Source organism: Paramormyrops kingsleyae, chromosome 20 (assembly GCF_048594095.1).
Source record: "Paramormyrops kingsleyae isolate MSU_618 chromosome 20, PKINGS_0.4, whole genome shotgun sequence".
NCBI lineage: Eukaryota > Metazoa > Chordata > Actinopteri > Osteoglossiformes > Mormyridae > Paramormyrops > Paramormyrops kingsleyae.
The window spans coordinates 5,158,564-5,176,464 of NC_132816.1; the positions used below are offsets into that span (position 1 = coordinate 5,158,564).

The window sequence follows — 17,901 nt, forward strand, 5'->3', positions numbered from 1 at the left end:
TTGAAATTTGACATCAAAGTATAGACATTGCAAAATGCAGTTTGGAACACTTGCAGAAACATTATAAAAGTACATAGTAAGCAATGCTGGCAGTTTGTTTTGATCCCAGATATCTGATCACCAAAGTCTTGGCTACATGAAGATGACTAAATGGTGTAGATGCAACATTAATTTGGATAAATAAATAAGAAAAACCTAACTCATGTAACTATTTCTGGCTCATTTCATTGAATATGTAGCAACTTTCATGTGTATGAATGAGCCATTGTCACCTGGCCACGTCCCCAACCCCCTTTTATGGCGCTGAAGGGGATGTATCTGGATCGCGTTTCACCGTTGCGCTGTTAATCAAATTACCATGCGAATGCGATTTGAATACGCGCTAATGCGGCTATTTAGAATGTGAATAGCGATCTTCGGGTGAGAGCGGTACTACACGCCCCCGATGCAGGTAAAACAAAGTAAGATGACATGGTTTACTTTTTTGCCGATTTAACCTAATTAAAAAAACTTTAATACTTCCGACAATGGACGTTTTGAAAAGAAGACAGATTACGGATTTAGCCAGCGTTTTTTTCATGATTATACATTAAGATTTCAGCGAGATATTTATAAACTGAAATAGACGCGAAAAGTACGCGAAAAGTACGCGATGTCGTCGACGACATACTCGACCCCAAAGAGTTAAAAGCATATAACTAAGATCGGTGGATCTCATGGGAATATGGTCGATTTCTGATCCCCTCAAATTAACGTGATCGAGGCCGATCGATCGGTGCGCCGATCGATCGGTGCACCCCTAATGGTAACAGGTGAACGTTGTTAAACTGTAAGGCTGTAATGGACTTCATTCTTTTTCACCACATGGCCGATACTAGGGGTTCCTAAGCTCCACTATTCCTCTGGGGTTGGTTAATTTCCTGAAGTAAACTTCAGTACTGCGCAAAAGTCTTAGGCAGTCAAAGGATATGTTTAAAGCTATTTATATGGACAGTAAGTGCACTTTTGCCCAGAACAAAAGACAATTTAGAATAAGAACATATGCAATTTAAGAGTAACAATAAAAACTAATAATAATTTCTTCTGTTCTTCAAAAAGTTACTGCCATTGATGACTAGATGAACGCGGTGTTCTCAATCCTCTCTTCAGGAGCACCTCAACCATTCCATTTATTTATTAAATTTCACCACCAGCTCATTTACAAGGTGTGCTAGCTGTCGAGTCAAAAATGCATTGGTGTATTTCAAGGGTTGCTGGAAATACTGAGGTTATTTTAGCAGAAGTTTGGAAATGACTAAGCTGACACATTTTGACATAGTTTTATACCAACATGAAGGTGATTTAAACATCATTTTCTTTTGTTGCCTAAGACTTTTGCACAGTTGCATAGTTTTTTTTTAAGGACCCCCAATGTGTTGCGTGTTCTGTTCGCATGTAACAAAGGTGGGGAGCTCCTTGTCCATAACATCAAGAAGGACATTATCATCCAAAGACGCTTTTACATGCAAGTAAACAGAACAAAAAAAAATCAGTGTCAAAGGGCCATTTTAGGATAGGAGAGGAAGTGAGAATAAGCAACGGCGCAGGCTCCTCGCAGGAAAACACTTCCCCTTGGCTGGCCTGTCTGGATTCGGAAACACTGCTAGTCTCCTGCCAGGTTGCAGGGCTGCGATATCGCATAAAAAAAGCTCAGTTTCTAAGCCTTTCCTGGCATTTTTCTAAGGTAGCCAAAGGCCAAGTGAGGCTTTAAAGAGACCCGCAATTTACCTCACGGTTATTATTTAGCACGTCGGCGAAGGCTTTTCAGCAGGCTGCTCATGCAGAGAGAGGGGGGGTGGTGGTAAGGAGTGTTCACTGATTACAGTGCATTGCCGCACCTACCACACGACGGGGGTGAGAACCTGAGGGCAGCCATGCAGCGGGTGATACCTCAGCACCACACTAGTCCGAATGGCAGAAATAAATTCTGCATGATGGATGATTATGATGCAGGAATGTTGAATGGGTTTGCATTTTATATTTACATTTATTTATTTAGCAGAAGCTTAGGACCAAATTGACGTACAGAGAAGCAGATAATATATCACAAGCCTATGGGAGGTGTGGTATGTGGCTCAGTAGGTTAAGGCCTCTGTGCCTATGGTGAGGTGGGTGCCGGTTTGTCTCTAAGTGACATGTCCACTGGGCCCTTGAGCAGGGCTCTTAACCCCCAAGCAGGGCTCAGACCCCAAGCTTTGCTCTCAACTGCATGTACATGTGTGCATGTCTCAGAGCAAAGCATGATGGGATATGCGAGAAAAAGCATTCCAATGTACTTGTGCAAATGGCAAATAAAGCATCATTTCATTTTTCATTTCAGCACTCTGTCAAGGAGCCAACGGATATAAGCGTCTGGCAGGTTGTTCTGCTTACTTGTAGTATATTCATCAGAATATTCAACTGTGGGACTGGTGGTGAAGGACACATCAAGCAGGGCCAGCTCGCCTTACGGGCGACACAGGCAGTCACCGGGGGCACCAACTGATCAGGGGGCCCAAAAGAGCGAGGGGAAAAAAACCAGAACACATACCTCTGGCTGCATTCCATGATATTACAGTCATTTACACTGAAATTTATCTCACCACTTTTATTGTTAAACAGATGCCAGCAAGCTCGTCAGCAGCCAGATACTCCCCATCCATCCATCCATCCATCTATCCATCCATCCATCCATCCATTTTCTGTAACCACTTATCATATTTAGGGTCACAGGGAGCCAGATACTCCGTGCTACTGAAATGTTTTTGATACAAATTAATTGACAAAATTTGTTGGGGGGGTGGGGGTTGGGCTCGTATAAATCTTTCCTAGGGCACCAGATCACCCAGACCTGGCCAGAGAGAGGTCTTTGCTGTTGTAACTTTGGCAACTAACTATGCTGTAACACCGCAAAGTCCTCCATCATCAATTTTGGCACAAGCGTGTCCAGACCAAGGAAAGGACGCCTGGTCAGATCATACGTGATGATCAGTGACCGGGCAGCACATTTGGACTGTGGGCTGCAGACTGGGGTGCATGGGGGCAATGTGCTGCATTAAATCAAACGGTGGGGTAATTATCTCATCCCCCATAATCCCTTTACCCAGATGGAGGGGAGCGGTGAAAGACAGCGGCTCTGTCCTGCTGCCGGGTTATGGGGTGACCCCAGGAAGGCTGGCCCACACAGAGATACAGGACCCCCGCTCCTTCAAACAGCGGCCGGCCAATGGACCAATGGAAAGTGCCGCAGCTTTCTGACCCAAAAGCCAACCACCCACAGGACTGTATGCTGTGGTCCAGGACTCAAAATAAACACGCAGCTGTGAACTGAAATATGAATCTTGCCACTTCCTGGTTAGTATTTTAATAACTATGATATCTGCACATATATATGTGCTATAGGATTATTATACAATCATTATACATGTTCATGTGATTGACTTACAGATTTTTTATTTTATTTTTGGAAAATCCATCTATCTATTTTCCAACCTCTTATCTTGGTCAGGGTAGTGGGGGGGTTGGAGCCTATCCAAAGCAGCAGAGGGCTGGGGTACACCCTGGACGGGAGTTAGTCACACACAGAATCACACACTATGGGAGATTCTGAGTCACCAATTCACAGACGTGAATGTTTCTGAATCATGGAAGGAAGCCCTCGTGTTCCCCTGTCTTGCGCCCCAGCTGCCTGCTATAGGCTGCAGGCTCAAAGTGGCCTGGCTGGATGAAGGAGAAATAGATAAAGGTCACAATGACACAGAAAAATAAAAGAATACATGACCTTATATATTTTATAATTTCCTATATGGGGACCAGGAAACTCTAATTCCAACAATAACAACCACTACCCAGCCCTAACCTTAACCATAAGTAACCAAACAAAATACAAGACTTTTGTCATTTTTACTTTTTTAATGGCATTCACAGATCTTTGTGGGGACCTGAGAAATGTTCTCTCCACAACGTCAAAGTAACAGGTTTTTTATCACATTGTGGGGGACATCAACACACACACACGCACATAAAGAGGGTGATAAGGTCACCAAACCCCCAACACTGGAGGTATGAGACCACGGTGCCACCCTGAGCAAAATCTTGGATTATTATGAAATTGAGTGTCCCCTTCTTGGGACTGAAATTATGGTCAAACAACATCAGAATAACTGGTTTTTATCACATTGTGAGGACATTTGGTCCCCCCCCACAATGTAATAATATATACATGACCACACACACACATACACACAATCACAAACTACATATAAACTGAAACATATAACATATATTTTTTATTGGAATATATATATGTACACCTTCCTAAAATAACTGGTTTTAAAAGCTGCAAACTGAGGGACAGTGTAAGAAAACGGAACCACAGGCCACTGTTTTCCACGACACAGCAGAGATCAGCTTCACATCAGAACTCTAAATTCCCCGTCCACAAAACACACCCAGATGCTGAGCCGTTACTCGGCATGACCCAGAGAAGCGGGCACTGCACCGCGATGAGTCAGATCTCACCCGGGCTCTGGCTGGACTGACAGCAAGGTGGCCAGGCGGACTGAATTCACCTCTGGATAATAATCTAATAATAAAATGAAGTTACTGACTGGCTTATATATACATCCATCTATTTTGCACGACCCCTGATCCTGCACAGGGCCATGGTGAATGCAGAGTCCATCCCAAAAGGCCACCTTGGATGGGATTCCAGCGCACGCACACACACACACACACACACACACAGACACACACACACACAGACCCATCCACTGAGCAGCTCAGATACACTAATTTGCCTAATCAAACACAAGAACAACAGGCAAATTCCCCAGAAACAACAAGGCTGAGATTTAAAGCCACGACCCCACAGGTGTGAAGTTACAGTGTTAAATTGCGGGGCACCATGCTGGTTATACATAGCGGTCTTATGTAAGAACTCAGTCGGTGTCCTACACATGGCCACCAAAAGCATTTCAGTGCATGTCATGTCAGAGGCCTTTCACACTCTGCCTTTGTCTTGATGTACTGAAACTGACAACAGAAATCGATACCGAATTACTGCCCAGTTGCCAGTTTTATATATGGGGGGTCTGTGTGTTTTCATTGGCGTCATCCCAGATGGGGGCTGGCAAGATGCATCAGATGCAGTTTGGGGGACTTATAAACCGGTGTCAGCATGAGCCCAGCCACGCTGACACCACATTCTGTGCACAAGCAGCAGCAGAGCAATGACATACTAAAACAGTCCCTATCTGAGATCACCAACCAGACACAAGTAACAGTTTACTAACTACTTTCTACATGCCACTTAGTGCACAGAATTATAGGTACCTTACATTTTTGGATTAATGTGGAGGTTGGTCTAGTTTGTTTTCTTTTGGGTTCAAACTGTTGACCTTTGATGGAACCTGCTTTAAGCAACCATCAAGCAGGCTACCCAGCTCGCATAACGCTGAACTTAACACCATACTTCTTGTGGGCTCCGTCACGAGTGCCTAGATTGCTGGTTAGCTAATGCCGGCATCAAGGATGTAAGGGGACGGATACAAGCAGGAAATGCAGGTCTGGCTGGAAGAATGGGAGGAAGGGACGGTGCGCTCTCAGAAGGAAGCGAGTGAAGCCGACCCATACGTGCATGTGGCATTCTGGGCCTTTTTCCCATGAACCCTTTTGTACCCCATGCAGGGTACCAGATGTTTATACTGTCAACTGTCTTGCGCTAATAATTATTCACTATTTTTAGAAACATGCTTTTCTGACAAGGATTCTTTAAATACTCGAGTTCTAATACACCATTAAAATGGCGCTGCATTATCGCCTTCATGTCTGACAGAGCACGAGCCTGAACGCAGCCTCCGTCAAAGTGAGAATGACGGTTCGGTAAGATGAAGCCATAGTTGCTTGTGATTAACTCAAAGTCAGTCTTCCACTGTAGCATGGTGGAACTCCTGCACCACTGAATCTGAGGAGGAGCGATCGTCTATTGGAGGAAGGTGGCCAGGGTTACAGTAGCTGGCTGCTAGGAGCTGACCCAGATGGCAGGGCGACAAGTGGCGGCCCAGGCAGAGACAAATCCTGGATGGGATCCGGTACATGCCAAGTATGCTGGACCCCTGAGACAGGCCAGAGCACGAGGAACACTCCACATGTAATCCTGCTAGGAGCTCTGTAAGGCATTCAGCCTAAACTATTACTGCAAAATATATGACAGTAAAGATGGAAAACACTGTAAGGCTATCCTGGGGGGAAAAAATACAAGCTAGCTAAAAGCGGGGGAGGCAGAGGAACAGACATTGGCTGTTTTTTTTTTTGCATGCGATATTGTGTTTACGGTTCCTAACATGTGCTCTAGTGTCTAATTTTGCGTGTCTTTGGCAGCGAAATTAGGTTTGGTAGGCAGTGCCAACAAAGCACAGAGCTGGTATATGGGCAGGCGCCAAAGATGCAGGCTTCTGCCTATGTTCATTCTACATTTCACCAGTGGACCGGACCCTGTACATCCAGTATTGTATACATAGTGTCCAGAATTAAGTTGTGGCTATTTTGGAACAAGCTAGTGAAGCTATTGGAGACACTTGTTGATGACATAGGTGTGACTAGGCATATGCTATCATTAAACAGGCAAATTAGCTTCCTAGCCTAGCGCTCCACGCTAGCGCAGGCTAACCTGTGGGGACAGGCAGAGCCGAGCGCACCGTGACTGCCCTCATTGATGGAAGCACGCTGCGAGTGACGGGACCAGCCGGCTGCCTGTGTCCGGCCTGCTGCTGACACAAGGGTCTGGTCTCAAGCGGGACTGGAGCAGCGCTTACGTCCTTGCCGCCCTCTCCCGCGTTTACGAACAGATTCTCCCCCCACAGGGGACAAGTGTGTCGAAACAGTCCAGCCTGCACAACAATATGTGACTCAGGCAGCTAAAATTTATAGATTCAAGGGTAAACAAGGACAAGTTCCCCATATATTTGTCTTCCTCAACAGAATGTGAGCTCCAGCCTCAAGCTAATACCTTAAATCAGGGGCATGATGTAATCAAACAAGTGAACGAATCTGAGAGCTGCTCGGATAATCAGGGCTGGAGGAGAACCCATGCCGATTAGAAATCCAATGATGGATCTGGCGGCGAGTGCAGACTGACACAAATGGGGACAGGAAGCCAGCCCAGGGAGGAGGAAGGGGCTGGGCCTGACCCCAAGCGGCAACACTGAAGGGGCCGGCTGTGGCAGAGTGCCTCCTTGTCACTCCTCAGTCTACATGGTGTTTCAATTAGAATAGCTTTTCTCATTATAAAGCACTGTAGCTCTGATGCTATCTTGGTCATTTGTTGGGAGCTCAGCCAAGCTGCACTTATGCCTAGCTGGCCCCTTGACAGCTGTATGCCTATAATGCATGATGCTTATAATCTACCTCATTTATATTTATACACATCTCGCTTTGGACAAAAGCGCCGGGTAATAAAAAAATGTAAAAGTAATGTAAATGCTCTCCATCTTTCACCGTGCTTGCCTGAAAACAATGAGGCTTCCATCACTGGATAGACTCAAAGACCCATAGAAGCTCTAACGCTAGCTGGTAGGACTTAAAAACATACTAACACAGCCTCTGGGCATGCAGCAGACATCAGACATGTCACACTACAGATGGGTGCACTACAGGAGCACAGGGGGTTTATTCACTTAAGTAAACATACAGAAGACTTGGGGGAATATAGCACTTTGTTTTCTAAGCCAAAAGTTTAAGGGCTGTCAGGAAAACTAGCGCTTTTTGGCTGTGACCTTCATTTTTCTTGCTCGGAGGGGTGAAAGGCTGATGAATACTGACGACGTACTGCAGACCCATGAAATTATGTAAAGGTGTAGGCTCATTGGGGGGGGGGGGGTGGCTGGGACACATGATCCTCAGCTGGCAGGCGAGCTGTTTGTCCTGAGAGAACCCCTGTCTGTCACCACGGGCCCCCCTCGGGGAGTATCGGCTCTGGCTTGCTAAGAAGGGGCCCTGTCCCTGGGAAGCAGCGTGGATGGGGCCCTGAGAGGGGGGCAGATGACAGAAGACAGCCAGTCCCGTCCGTCTGAGCTTCCTCCTCCATCACGACCAGCTGGCCTACCAGTCCTCACGCTCGTTCGCTGCAGGCTGCGGACAGCCTGGGAATTTCATGTCACCACATGGCCACTTACTCGCCCAGTTTGGATCGGGCCGGCATGCACTGGCTTCTGTGCTACCCTGTGTGGCTAAAGGGCGCCAGTCCCTCCTGCGTCCTCACAGCTACCCACCTTAGGCGGACACCTCCAATCAGGCGTACCTTCTTTGAAGGGGCGTCGCCTTCGACTAGATCTCACAGGAAACTGGAGAGGCATCCAGATTACTAAGCTTCGATTATTAGTGATGCCCTAATGAGGCTTCATGAACCATTTGCTGTATTTTCTGACCCCACTAGATGGTGCTCTCTGTTCATAAAATGGCTTAAAGCATGCCTCACAGTAACCCAAGAGCGCCATGCATGCTCTGTGCCGTTTTTCCGGGGACAGATGCACTGACAAAAATTTGGTGCAAAGTTAAAGGGGATGGAGGAGAAATGAAAGGAAACTGGAGGGAGGGCAAGTTGCAGGAGCAGAAAAGAAAGACCTGGTCTTAGGAAAGACCAAATGCTGTGATGGCACCATCACTCAGGTCATTAAAGTTTACATTAAAGTTTAAGGGTGACTAATCTGGCAAAAGCTTAATATAATGATAACTTTGCCGTTTCACAGCAAAATAAAAACAAGCAAATGAGAGTAAAAGAATCTTCATCAATCAATAATAGAGTGATCCAAAATAAACAATCACCAACACAGCCTCCGGTACGACGGAAATAATTGGGAGTTTGGAAAACAAGACCCCGCTGATGCTCTATAGTTTCATCCATCTTTGAAGAAAGAAAAATCCGGTAGAAATAGGGGCCTTGAAAATGATGGAGATACTGTAAATATCCAGTCATGAATTTCCAGAAGGTCCTCAGTGTCCATGAGCAGCACAGGCCGAGTGAGTTGGATTAAATTAAAGGATGGCCTTTAATGTGGATGTTGTATGAGATGCAACACTCATCATGTTCAAAATGATGAATTTATGTTGCATTTCTCTCTGATGACACCTCAAGCAGGTTACAGGTGCTTTAACTGGAATATCTCATGTGACAACACAGATCATCACAAAGACTTAGGTATCGTGTTATATTATTTGCCTTATAAAGAAATGCTGTAAAAAAAACAGCAAAATCTGACCCCATTAAGAAAAAAACATGGCAGGTTTCCCGCTTTAAGTGGAATAGCTTCTGTGGAAGGAGTCAGTACCAGGCAAAGTTGGAGAGAGCACATGTCCAGCGGTAACTTAGTAACCCTTTAATTATTTAAGGGTGGTATATGAGGGCAGTTATGACCATGGCCCAGCAAGCTCAGTGAAAAGTTAGCTAACCCTAGGGGAATCAAGGGAATCACAGGCATAACAGGTGAAACCTTACACCAGATAAATACCATCATGGACCAGCTGTTGAACTGTGATATGCTGGAGAGCACAAGCGTAGCTCACACCCCCACCTTGGGTTCATTCCATAAAACCCCCCCCTTTATCAGACACAAAGTGCATTTTTCAAGCTAAGCCAAAAATCTGTCTTAGAAAGAGAGTAACCGTATCCCCTTCCAAGAAGTGGACACTGCCGTGTTCCAAACCATTTTCCCCAGAAGGAGGCTGGCTCCTTTTGTAAAAGCATGTTATAAATAACGACAACTTTAACAGAGATGTTAACAAAACTGCCAAAGAATACAATGATATTCTACAAGCCAGAAGTCTTTGGATTTAATCTTGGTTTGCGTGAGACTATCCAAAAAACAGCAGGTAATGAACACTGGTGCGGACCGAAACGGCCGCTGCGTGTACCCTAGGGCCTACCTCCAGCCTCTGGACCATCTCCCGGACATCCTCCTCGCAGCCGTCCTGGGTGGAGAACAGGATGCACTCCCCACGCTCATAGAACATCTTGATACTCATGACTCCTGAAGTCCAGCCGATGACGTCCCGGCACGAGCAGTTGAAGATCACATCCTTGGTCTCCTCCTCGACGAGCACGATGAACTCGTTGGACACGCCAAGCAGGCACTCGATGTCGGTCGCCTGGCCAAAGTCGCGTGCCACGACGCTCCACGTTACAGCGCCGGCACTTTGTAGGTGGGCGTCCTTGCGTGGCTTCACCCGCTCCTTCCGCTTGGCGCCCAGCGTGATGAAGCTGAACTTGACGGCTGAGTCCACAGCGGTGGTGCTGGCGAAGTTTTCTGCCAGGTCCTTGAGGTACTCCTGACGTGTGCGTGTCGCCATGGCACGGAATTTCTCCGACTTGTGGGCGGCATTCTCGCCGTTGATCACCTTGGCCAGAAGGAAGTCTCTGAACACAGCGGACTTGGGGAAAGTCACGCCCTTAGGGATGGGAGGGCCGAAGGGGGGCACATCTTTTGATCGGGAAACGGCCACACTGCGGGGGGGGGACAGAGAGTCATCCGAGGAAATCGGCCGCAGCTCTAATAAAATGAGTGGGCCGGCGGACATGTTGTATGAAATAAATATGAATAGGGAACCACCCTCAGTCTGCCATCCTCATTCAGCTATAACAAAGCGAGATCCTTTATCTCCTGTGCATGATTTGGAAATGTGGGAGTTTAAATGCCACAGCATACAGTAATTAAGAAGAATTGATTCCCTACGGCTTTCTGGTACTTAACTTCCGCATAGAGGTCACACTAAACCACGAAAGAAGCAGCCTGTAATGAACGACTCGTTAATTTTAACTTGGGGAATTGGATAGTGAGAATTAGATGAAACCTGAGCAGTCATGAAAGTCACAAGCCTCCTTTGAAACCCCCAGGAAGGGAAACATGCATAGGGGCACAGCTGTGAAAAATCAAAGGTTCTCCCTTAAATCATAAGCGGGATTAACGCTGTAACGCTAAAGAACGGAAAGACTCTCTGGGCTGAATTAAGCCCTTGAGTAACTGGGTGGGTTGAATGGATCCCACCTGCTGGGTGCGAGTCTTCACACCTCAGACACACTCCCCCTCCTCCCTTGATGACACATCTTAGCATTGCGTAGCCTGAAGCTGGAGCCACTCTCCACCTACCTGTAGCACACGTTCTCGGTGCAAGGGTTGTGCACCTTGACGATGACGAACACGTGCTGGAAATGGGAGCGGATGTTTTTTGGGGTGAAGGGCAGGGCGCCGGGCTCTTGGAAAACGATGGTGACAATGTCGTTGCCTATGTGCCGTTTCCGCAAGAGCTGCAGGGAGAGATAGAGGAGGAGGAAGAGAGGTGGGTGAAATGGAGCCACGCCACTGCCCAAAATTCTCGCTATGGTCCTGCTTAAGCTGTGGATGAGAGCATGGCCTCATGGGATTGGAGCATGTGCCTTTAAGCAGACTCCACCTGCCATCCGGGTCATTCTCTCAGTCGATTACATAGTCGGTCACATGGTCAGTCACATGATCATTTTTCCAGAACCTGTGACTAATATTATCCTAGTGTTTTCTCAGCTACGTAAGGAAGCCTTGACCACGGGAATCTGCAGGTCCCCTGAGACATTTAGGTTCAATAAAGAGCCCAATAAGGTTTAGAGGGCTTAACTTTAGTGCATGAACAGTGCATTCGAAGGCCTGTAAAACATTTAAAGTGATCATCATGGACCTAGTGAAAGATCCCCTCCTTAGTAAACACCTAATTATAAAGACTATAATGCTGGGGACCAACAAGAACACAACACTCAGAGGCTTAGCCACGCTGACCAAGAGCATTTTGGGAGACCCAAAATGGTTTAACCAGGGAAGACCTGTCAAATCTGTCTACAGGCATGGGGACTTCCTCATGATCCACACCGAGGTGGCAAACACCTTTTAAAACAAATTTACCAGATGCATAAATGCCTCAAAAAATGCTGGGAGAATTAATAAAAGCCATGTGGTAAAAAACAGATATCGGATCAAAAACATGCCCTGAAGTCTCTGTGCTGATGGTGGAACTTGCCAAAACATGCTTAATCAGGCAACAAAGCTAGTAAACAAACGGGAGCCAGGGATGAACGGACAGAATGAAGATATGAGAGGGTGAACCTCTGTTCTCTAGCTCCTCTGTGAGATTTCCACTAATCCAGGGCAATCAAAGGTGAGCAGGGGGCCGGAATTGAAGGGAGAAGCCAGTAATCCTGCCAATTGAGCTCCGTGATGGAGAGGCCCGTCTCACAATCCGCTCTGCTGACACCGTTACTGCATCATTGATGTTTCCCCGCAGCCAGGATTACCATGCTCATACACCAGAGTTCAACCCAATGGAAAGCGATGGCTCTACCTGGCCGCTCGCTGTTCTCCTCAGCTCTCAACAGACTCATACGTCAAGAACATTGGCCTCTCTGAGCTTGAGAAGGGGGGTAGGCTTTTTCAGGAGAGGGACCCCACTCCCTGATTACAGCATCACTCAGAATGCAACGCAATGGCCCAAAATCCTCTTGTTGTGCCACACAGGTCACCTTCCTTCACTGGCTCCCAGGGTCATCTTTCACCGAAGGCTGTGCCACGCATTGTTGCCATAGCAATGTAACTGGGCAGCATGATACACGGGCACTGCACTGGATGGACTGGGAAGGTCATGGCTCCGTGACTAAAGGAGTATTCTTCTCATGTGACTATTTATAGCTGCACAGCTGTTATTAAAAACATTAAGTAAAATAACAGAGGGCTACATTTACACGTAACCGCTCTAGGGCAAATAGCTAGCTGCATAATTGTACATAATTGTGTATACATATAAAACTGCAAACCATGTAAGTAGCTTTGGATGAAAGCATCTGTCAGGCACCATCAGTTACTGCCTTAATTGTCCCCGACAGGTAGAACAAAAAGGAGTGATCAGCTTCAGACTGCTCCATCTGTATCGTTGGTAACTAGCCGTGACCCCCCCCAAACAACCCCCACCATCACTAGCACGCACCTGCTGCCTGTTGTTTGGGGTGTAGGGGAGCATCGTGGACACGTGAAACATCAGCTCGTAATCTTTGTAGGTGGTGTACAGGGAGTGTGTCCCGGTGGAGTCCGCTGCAAGGCAGAGACACGTGTCAGTCACACGGAGTTTCAGAGAGATGCTGTCCTGACAGGACAGCTACTGAGGACTACTGAGGTATGAGTAACTCCACTGAAGAACTGTCTGTGTGTAAGGTCATGCAGATGATGGAATAAGGTGAAAGACAGAAGCCCATCCTGATGGATCCAGCAAGGAGGACAGAGATGATTGATGTGTCTACTAAACTGGACCTTGCCTAAGCAAAACAAAACAAACGCACATGTACCACAAAGTTTAGTGATCAAGGGCTTGTGTATGGGTTTGTGTGCCTTTAAGGTGTCCATGGTGATGCCCTTCGTGTGTGTGTGTGTGTGTGTGCGTGTGTGTTCGGTGTGTGCGATTCTCACTCTTATTGTCCAGCTGCGCTCTGTACTTGGTGAAGCCTTTCAGCCGCACCCTCTGGCCAAGAAGGTCCAGGAACTCGTCAAAGCTGGGCCCGGCGCCGTCGTTGTTGTACATCTCCTCCTCGGTGCTCTGTCCCGCCTTGCAGTACAGGATGCCCACTTTGTGCTGGAAGCTCAGCTGGAATGATCAAGAATTTGGAAAATTCAGCTGCCTGTCGATTCACGGCTCCATTTAAGCCACGCTATGAAAATTCTCACAGACATAATCTCCTCTGTTTTTCTTCCCCGTTTTCTCTCACTTTGATCCGGCTGGTTAATCCCATCATGCCCCCCCCCCCCCCCCCCCAAAAACGCTAGCACACGCCTCCCACGATGTGCACTCTGCCAGCCACGCGCTTCATTTCATGCCACGCGTCCTGTGGAGCGACACGACACGCTCGGGGGATCGGGGGAAGACACCATGCGCTCGGCCCCACCCACAGCCACACGGTTGCCTAGGCGACAGGAGACATTAATGCAGGGCGATGGGATGGAGATGAAGACAAGCCGACCTGCGTTCTCAGCACACATGACTAACACCCGATGGAGGCACTGAGTGCAGGGTGAAATGCCACTGGGGTGGGAGCGGTGGCTTTTCAGAGCCTGCAAAAAACCTCAAGATTGTTCAAGAGCACATAAATCATTCAGGGCAGAGACAACTTCAGCTATGGGAGAAGGAAAACCTTGGCAGTAAAAAAAAAAATAAAGCTGACAGGTCGGATCGCCATGGACCGGGAAACAACATAAAACTGCATTCCTGCTTCAATCATCAGTGACAGACACTTTCACTGTGCGGTTTCCCGCCGTTAGCTCAACACAGGCACGCATGTCCACGGCTGATGGGGGAGAGACAGGCCAGTTATTAGGGCAAGCGTGCATCAAAACAACCCGACCTGTGGACGACGGCTAGGAGGGGAGATCTGATTAATCTTCGCCGTATCACAGGCAGCTGCTGTGCAGGGAGGCCCATCAGAAGCCACACTGTCCTGTAAGCCCGGAATGTCAGCTGTGATACCCAGCACATGACAAAAAGCCACAAACGCTGACCGAACACAGTCCGCGCCATTGACTGAACCATACCAACTGACAGCAGAAAGCACAGTGCTTATGAAGAGCATTCCTTCCAAAACCATTAAATATACATTTAAAAGCAGTTTAAATGCTAACATCGATGGCACGAGCCCATAACAGAGAATAGGACAGTGCTTAAATTACATGTCCACTTCAGGTCCACGGAATGGCTATCCCTGAATAATTGATAAGACCTCGACAACAGAAGCCCCTCAATGAGCAGCTCACCCACCTTTTACATCTGAGAGAGGGGACACTGCGGCAAGAAAGGGCCCCCAGGGGGGAATGTGATATTAAAGTATTCACCACTATTCTCAGTGTCATGTGACCAGCAACAGCGCTCCCTATGTGTCAAAGTGATGTGGCACCAGCATGGATCTTAACATTGTCGTCATGGTGACCACACTCAGCAGCAGGGGGTGTTTGTGGGTTCAGGAGCGGCCCAGCCAGCCCGAACGCATGTCCGGTTAAAGGAAGAAACTGACAGGGTGGGGGTGGGGTGTCATTATTTGTGTACCCCTAACTGTTGTTCTTAGATTTCAGGGATGTAGGGGGAGCAGGCGTTTCACAATGGTGAAGCTTGTAAACAGAAAGGAAGAGAGCGCAGTCTGCTACCCTTATTTCATTTCACATCACGTCACATGCAAAAAAGGGGCCCGGAGACTCACATGATACTAGGAATAAAAAAACGGAAAAGTTCCCGGTGAAGAAGACCCCGACAGCAGGCTGGGAAACGCTGGCCGGCCCTCCCTGCCGGAAGCTCCCGCTGCCCCGTGGCCCCTGATCGCTGCTTCGGGAGGAGGAAGTCGCCCTCTCTGCCTGCCCGCTCGCTTCCTGTCAGAGCGGCACCGAGCTCTGCCGCTGCCAAGCGCTTTACATAATGTCACCCATCTGCTCTGTGACATCAGCGCCGAGCTCTTTCGGCTACATCGGGAAGGTCCATCCTCCCGGGCAAATACTGCGACACGCGTGCCTTACACAGCCCCCCAACATCCCGCCCCCCCCCAATCCCCCCATCGCGGCTCAGGAGGCAGGAGGCATTCGTCTCACGTCACCAAGCCTGTCGGTCTTCATCAGCAAAGCAGGGCTGTCTGTGAATCTGTGGCCTCTGTTTCCGGAAAAAAGTAAGTCCCAAGTTCAGATAAAATAACCTCTCATATGTGGATAAGACAATGCCCTAAACATTCAATTCACAGCTGCGTTGCAGAGAAAACCCAAGTGCAGGGCCTGATTGAATATTTCTCCCTGCGCTGCCTTCTAGCTGCATGTGACCCTCCATGTCTAAGCGGTGCTTTATTTCTGGGGGCAGAAGAGTGATTCCCATCCTAACACCTCACCTTGAGGGTCAAACACAGCATTAGGAGAAATAGTTCGGCAGGCCCTGCACTAACAGCACACCAGTGCAGCATCCACACTTAACAGGACCCTTCAGGTTCTTGCAGCATCCTGACTTTATGAGCCTTTTCTGTTCAGAACATGCACTCTCCTGAAGTCTCTCATTAATGACAAGTCAACGCTCCGAGTTTCGCCACATGCTTCTACTAATTTGAATAAAGTGCTTAGGAAACTCTCTGTCGAACAGCAGCATTACTGCTTCAGCTTAGAGGTAAACAGCACCATGATCCTAATGGAGGAGTTAAACCCCAGACTGCACACCAGCCTGCTTTCGCCCCTCTCCCTGCTTTCAGATCTGTGATCGTGCACCCAGCAGATCTTGGCAAGGCGGGCTGTCTGAGGCTGAACTGCTTTCTTAAGAGATCCTGGAAAAAGGTGGTGGGGGGAGGTGGTCAGGGTAGAGGTTCACTTCCTCTTCTTAATGTCTCCACTAAAAGGGTCTTTCCTTTTGTCCGCCACCTCTCAGCGTGTGTCTCTTTGAGAGAGGCAGGTAATCCAAATGAGGACCGTTCTCACGGCGTTATGCCCAGGGGAGCGAAGGTCACGCCCCGGCAGCCCGAGTCCCTGCATGGGAGAGCACCCGCCTACTCATCATCATGGCTGTGCTACACCTTTATATTTTCCCGACTAAGTCCTCACTTCCTCATTTTCTTTCATCAGCACTCCATCTCCATAATAAGGTCAAAACACTCCCAGTGACCCACTGAGATGCAAATTGCCACCAGAGAGGGGAGATTTTAATGATCAGAGACACAGGGCTGCTCTCTTTTTTCAAAGATCATTAAAAGATGTTTTTAAAATGGTGGGTGGGGGGGAATATTTGTCATGAAGGAGGAAACGCTCATTACATCCCAACTGTTTAAGTTAAAAAAATGGTTAATTAAAAATGTGGTAATGGGGTGAAGAGTATGTTCCAGGGCCGTCTAATTAAATGGGCTCTGATCAATACATACACTTAACTTTCAGCATGGCCCCTTGTGGCTGACACATCCACCTGGCCTGGTGCTTTCTCTTCATTTGGTCACAGGGTAAGAGCCCCCCTCGTACTCCACCCCACCAAGGAGACCGTGGTATTTATAGTGCTGTCCACGCGGCGGGGGGTGGGCTACATCTGTTCTGACATCTAGACAGAAGAATGTCCCTAAATCCAGGACCCACCCGTACTGTGGTATGAAAAAACTGGAAAAGAGAATCCGGAAAATGAGGTGCTTTAGACATCGGCTCTTGACCGAGCGTCACAGATGGAGGAGCATGCTCACTGATCATCAGCCCCCGACACAAGCAGACCTGATTCTGCTGCGAGACGGCCTGCGCTTGACCTAAGTGTCACCAGCACAGGAGTGGGGGAGGCAGACTGACAGCCTGAGGTGGCGTGGGGCATCTCCAATGCGGAAGTGTCGCTCTGACAAGCTGACAGGCTAAAGGGGCAGAATCGCGGAGTCTTCCGATGTGGCCCGCTTTGGCATGGACACGCTCCCTTCTGCACTGCTGGCAGGGGAGGTGCCACCCACCTGTGTCACAGCAGCATGCTGATTTTACCAGCAATCAGCACAGCCTTAACTCCGAGAGCGGGGGCAGCCGAGAGCGAGATCTCTCCCCTCAAAGCCCGGGCTCTCTCAGCGGGGATGTGACAGCCAAGGCCTGGGTGAGTTGCACCTTCTCTCTGTGCCCTCAGTCTGCATGGAGGATGGCTGATAAAACATGGAAAGCCAGTATCTACGGAGGGAAGGAGGCAAGGAGCAGCCTCGCCAGGGTACAGTAACGGCCCACAAAACCGCTGCATATTCAGTCTCCGAAAAATTACGCAAAACAGCACTTCCTAACCAAATGCAAATGCACTGAAAATGGAATCGCTCCATTCTCGGTAACCACTCATCTTAAACGAGCCATCTACACATTATGACCT

The 17,901-nt window shown here is 48.1% G+C and overlaps 1 protein-coding gene across 5 annotated transcripts in view; it reads right to left on the bottom strand.

The window, feature by feature from the left end:
- Positions 1-17,901, bottom strand: part of LOC111856375 (signal-induced proliferation-associated 1-like protein 2) — a 97,848-nt gene that overhangs the window by 36,811 nt on the left and 43,136 nt on the right. For all 5 annotated transcript variants that reach the window (XM_023836298.2, XM_023836299.2, XM_023836297.2 and 2 more), the window contains exons 5-8: positions 13,494-13,668; positions 13,018-13,121; positions 11,160-11,317; positions 9,940-10,516 (exon numbers count right to left, since the gene is read on the bottom strand). In XM_023836298.2, coding sequence (XP_023692066.2) covers positions 9,940-10,516; positions 11,160-11,317; positions 13,018-13,121; positions 13,494-13,668 — 1,014 coding nt within the window. The remainder of the gene's footprint in view (positions 1-9,939; positions 10,517-11,159; positions 11,318-13,017; positions 13,122-13,493; positions 13,669-17,901) is intronic.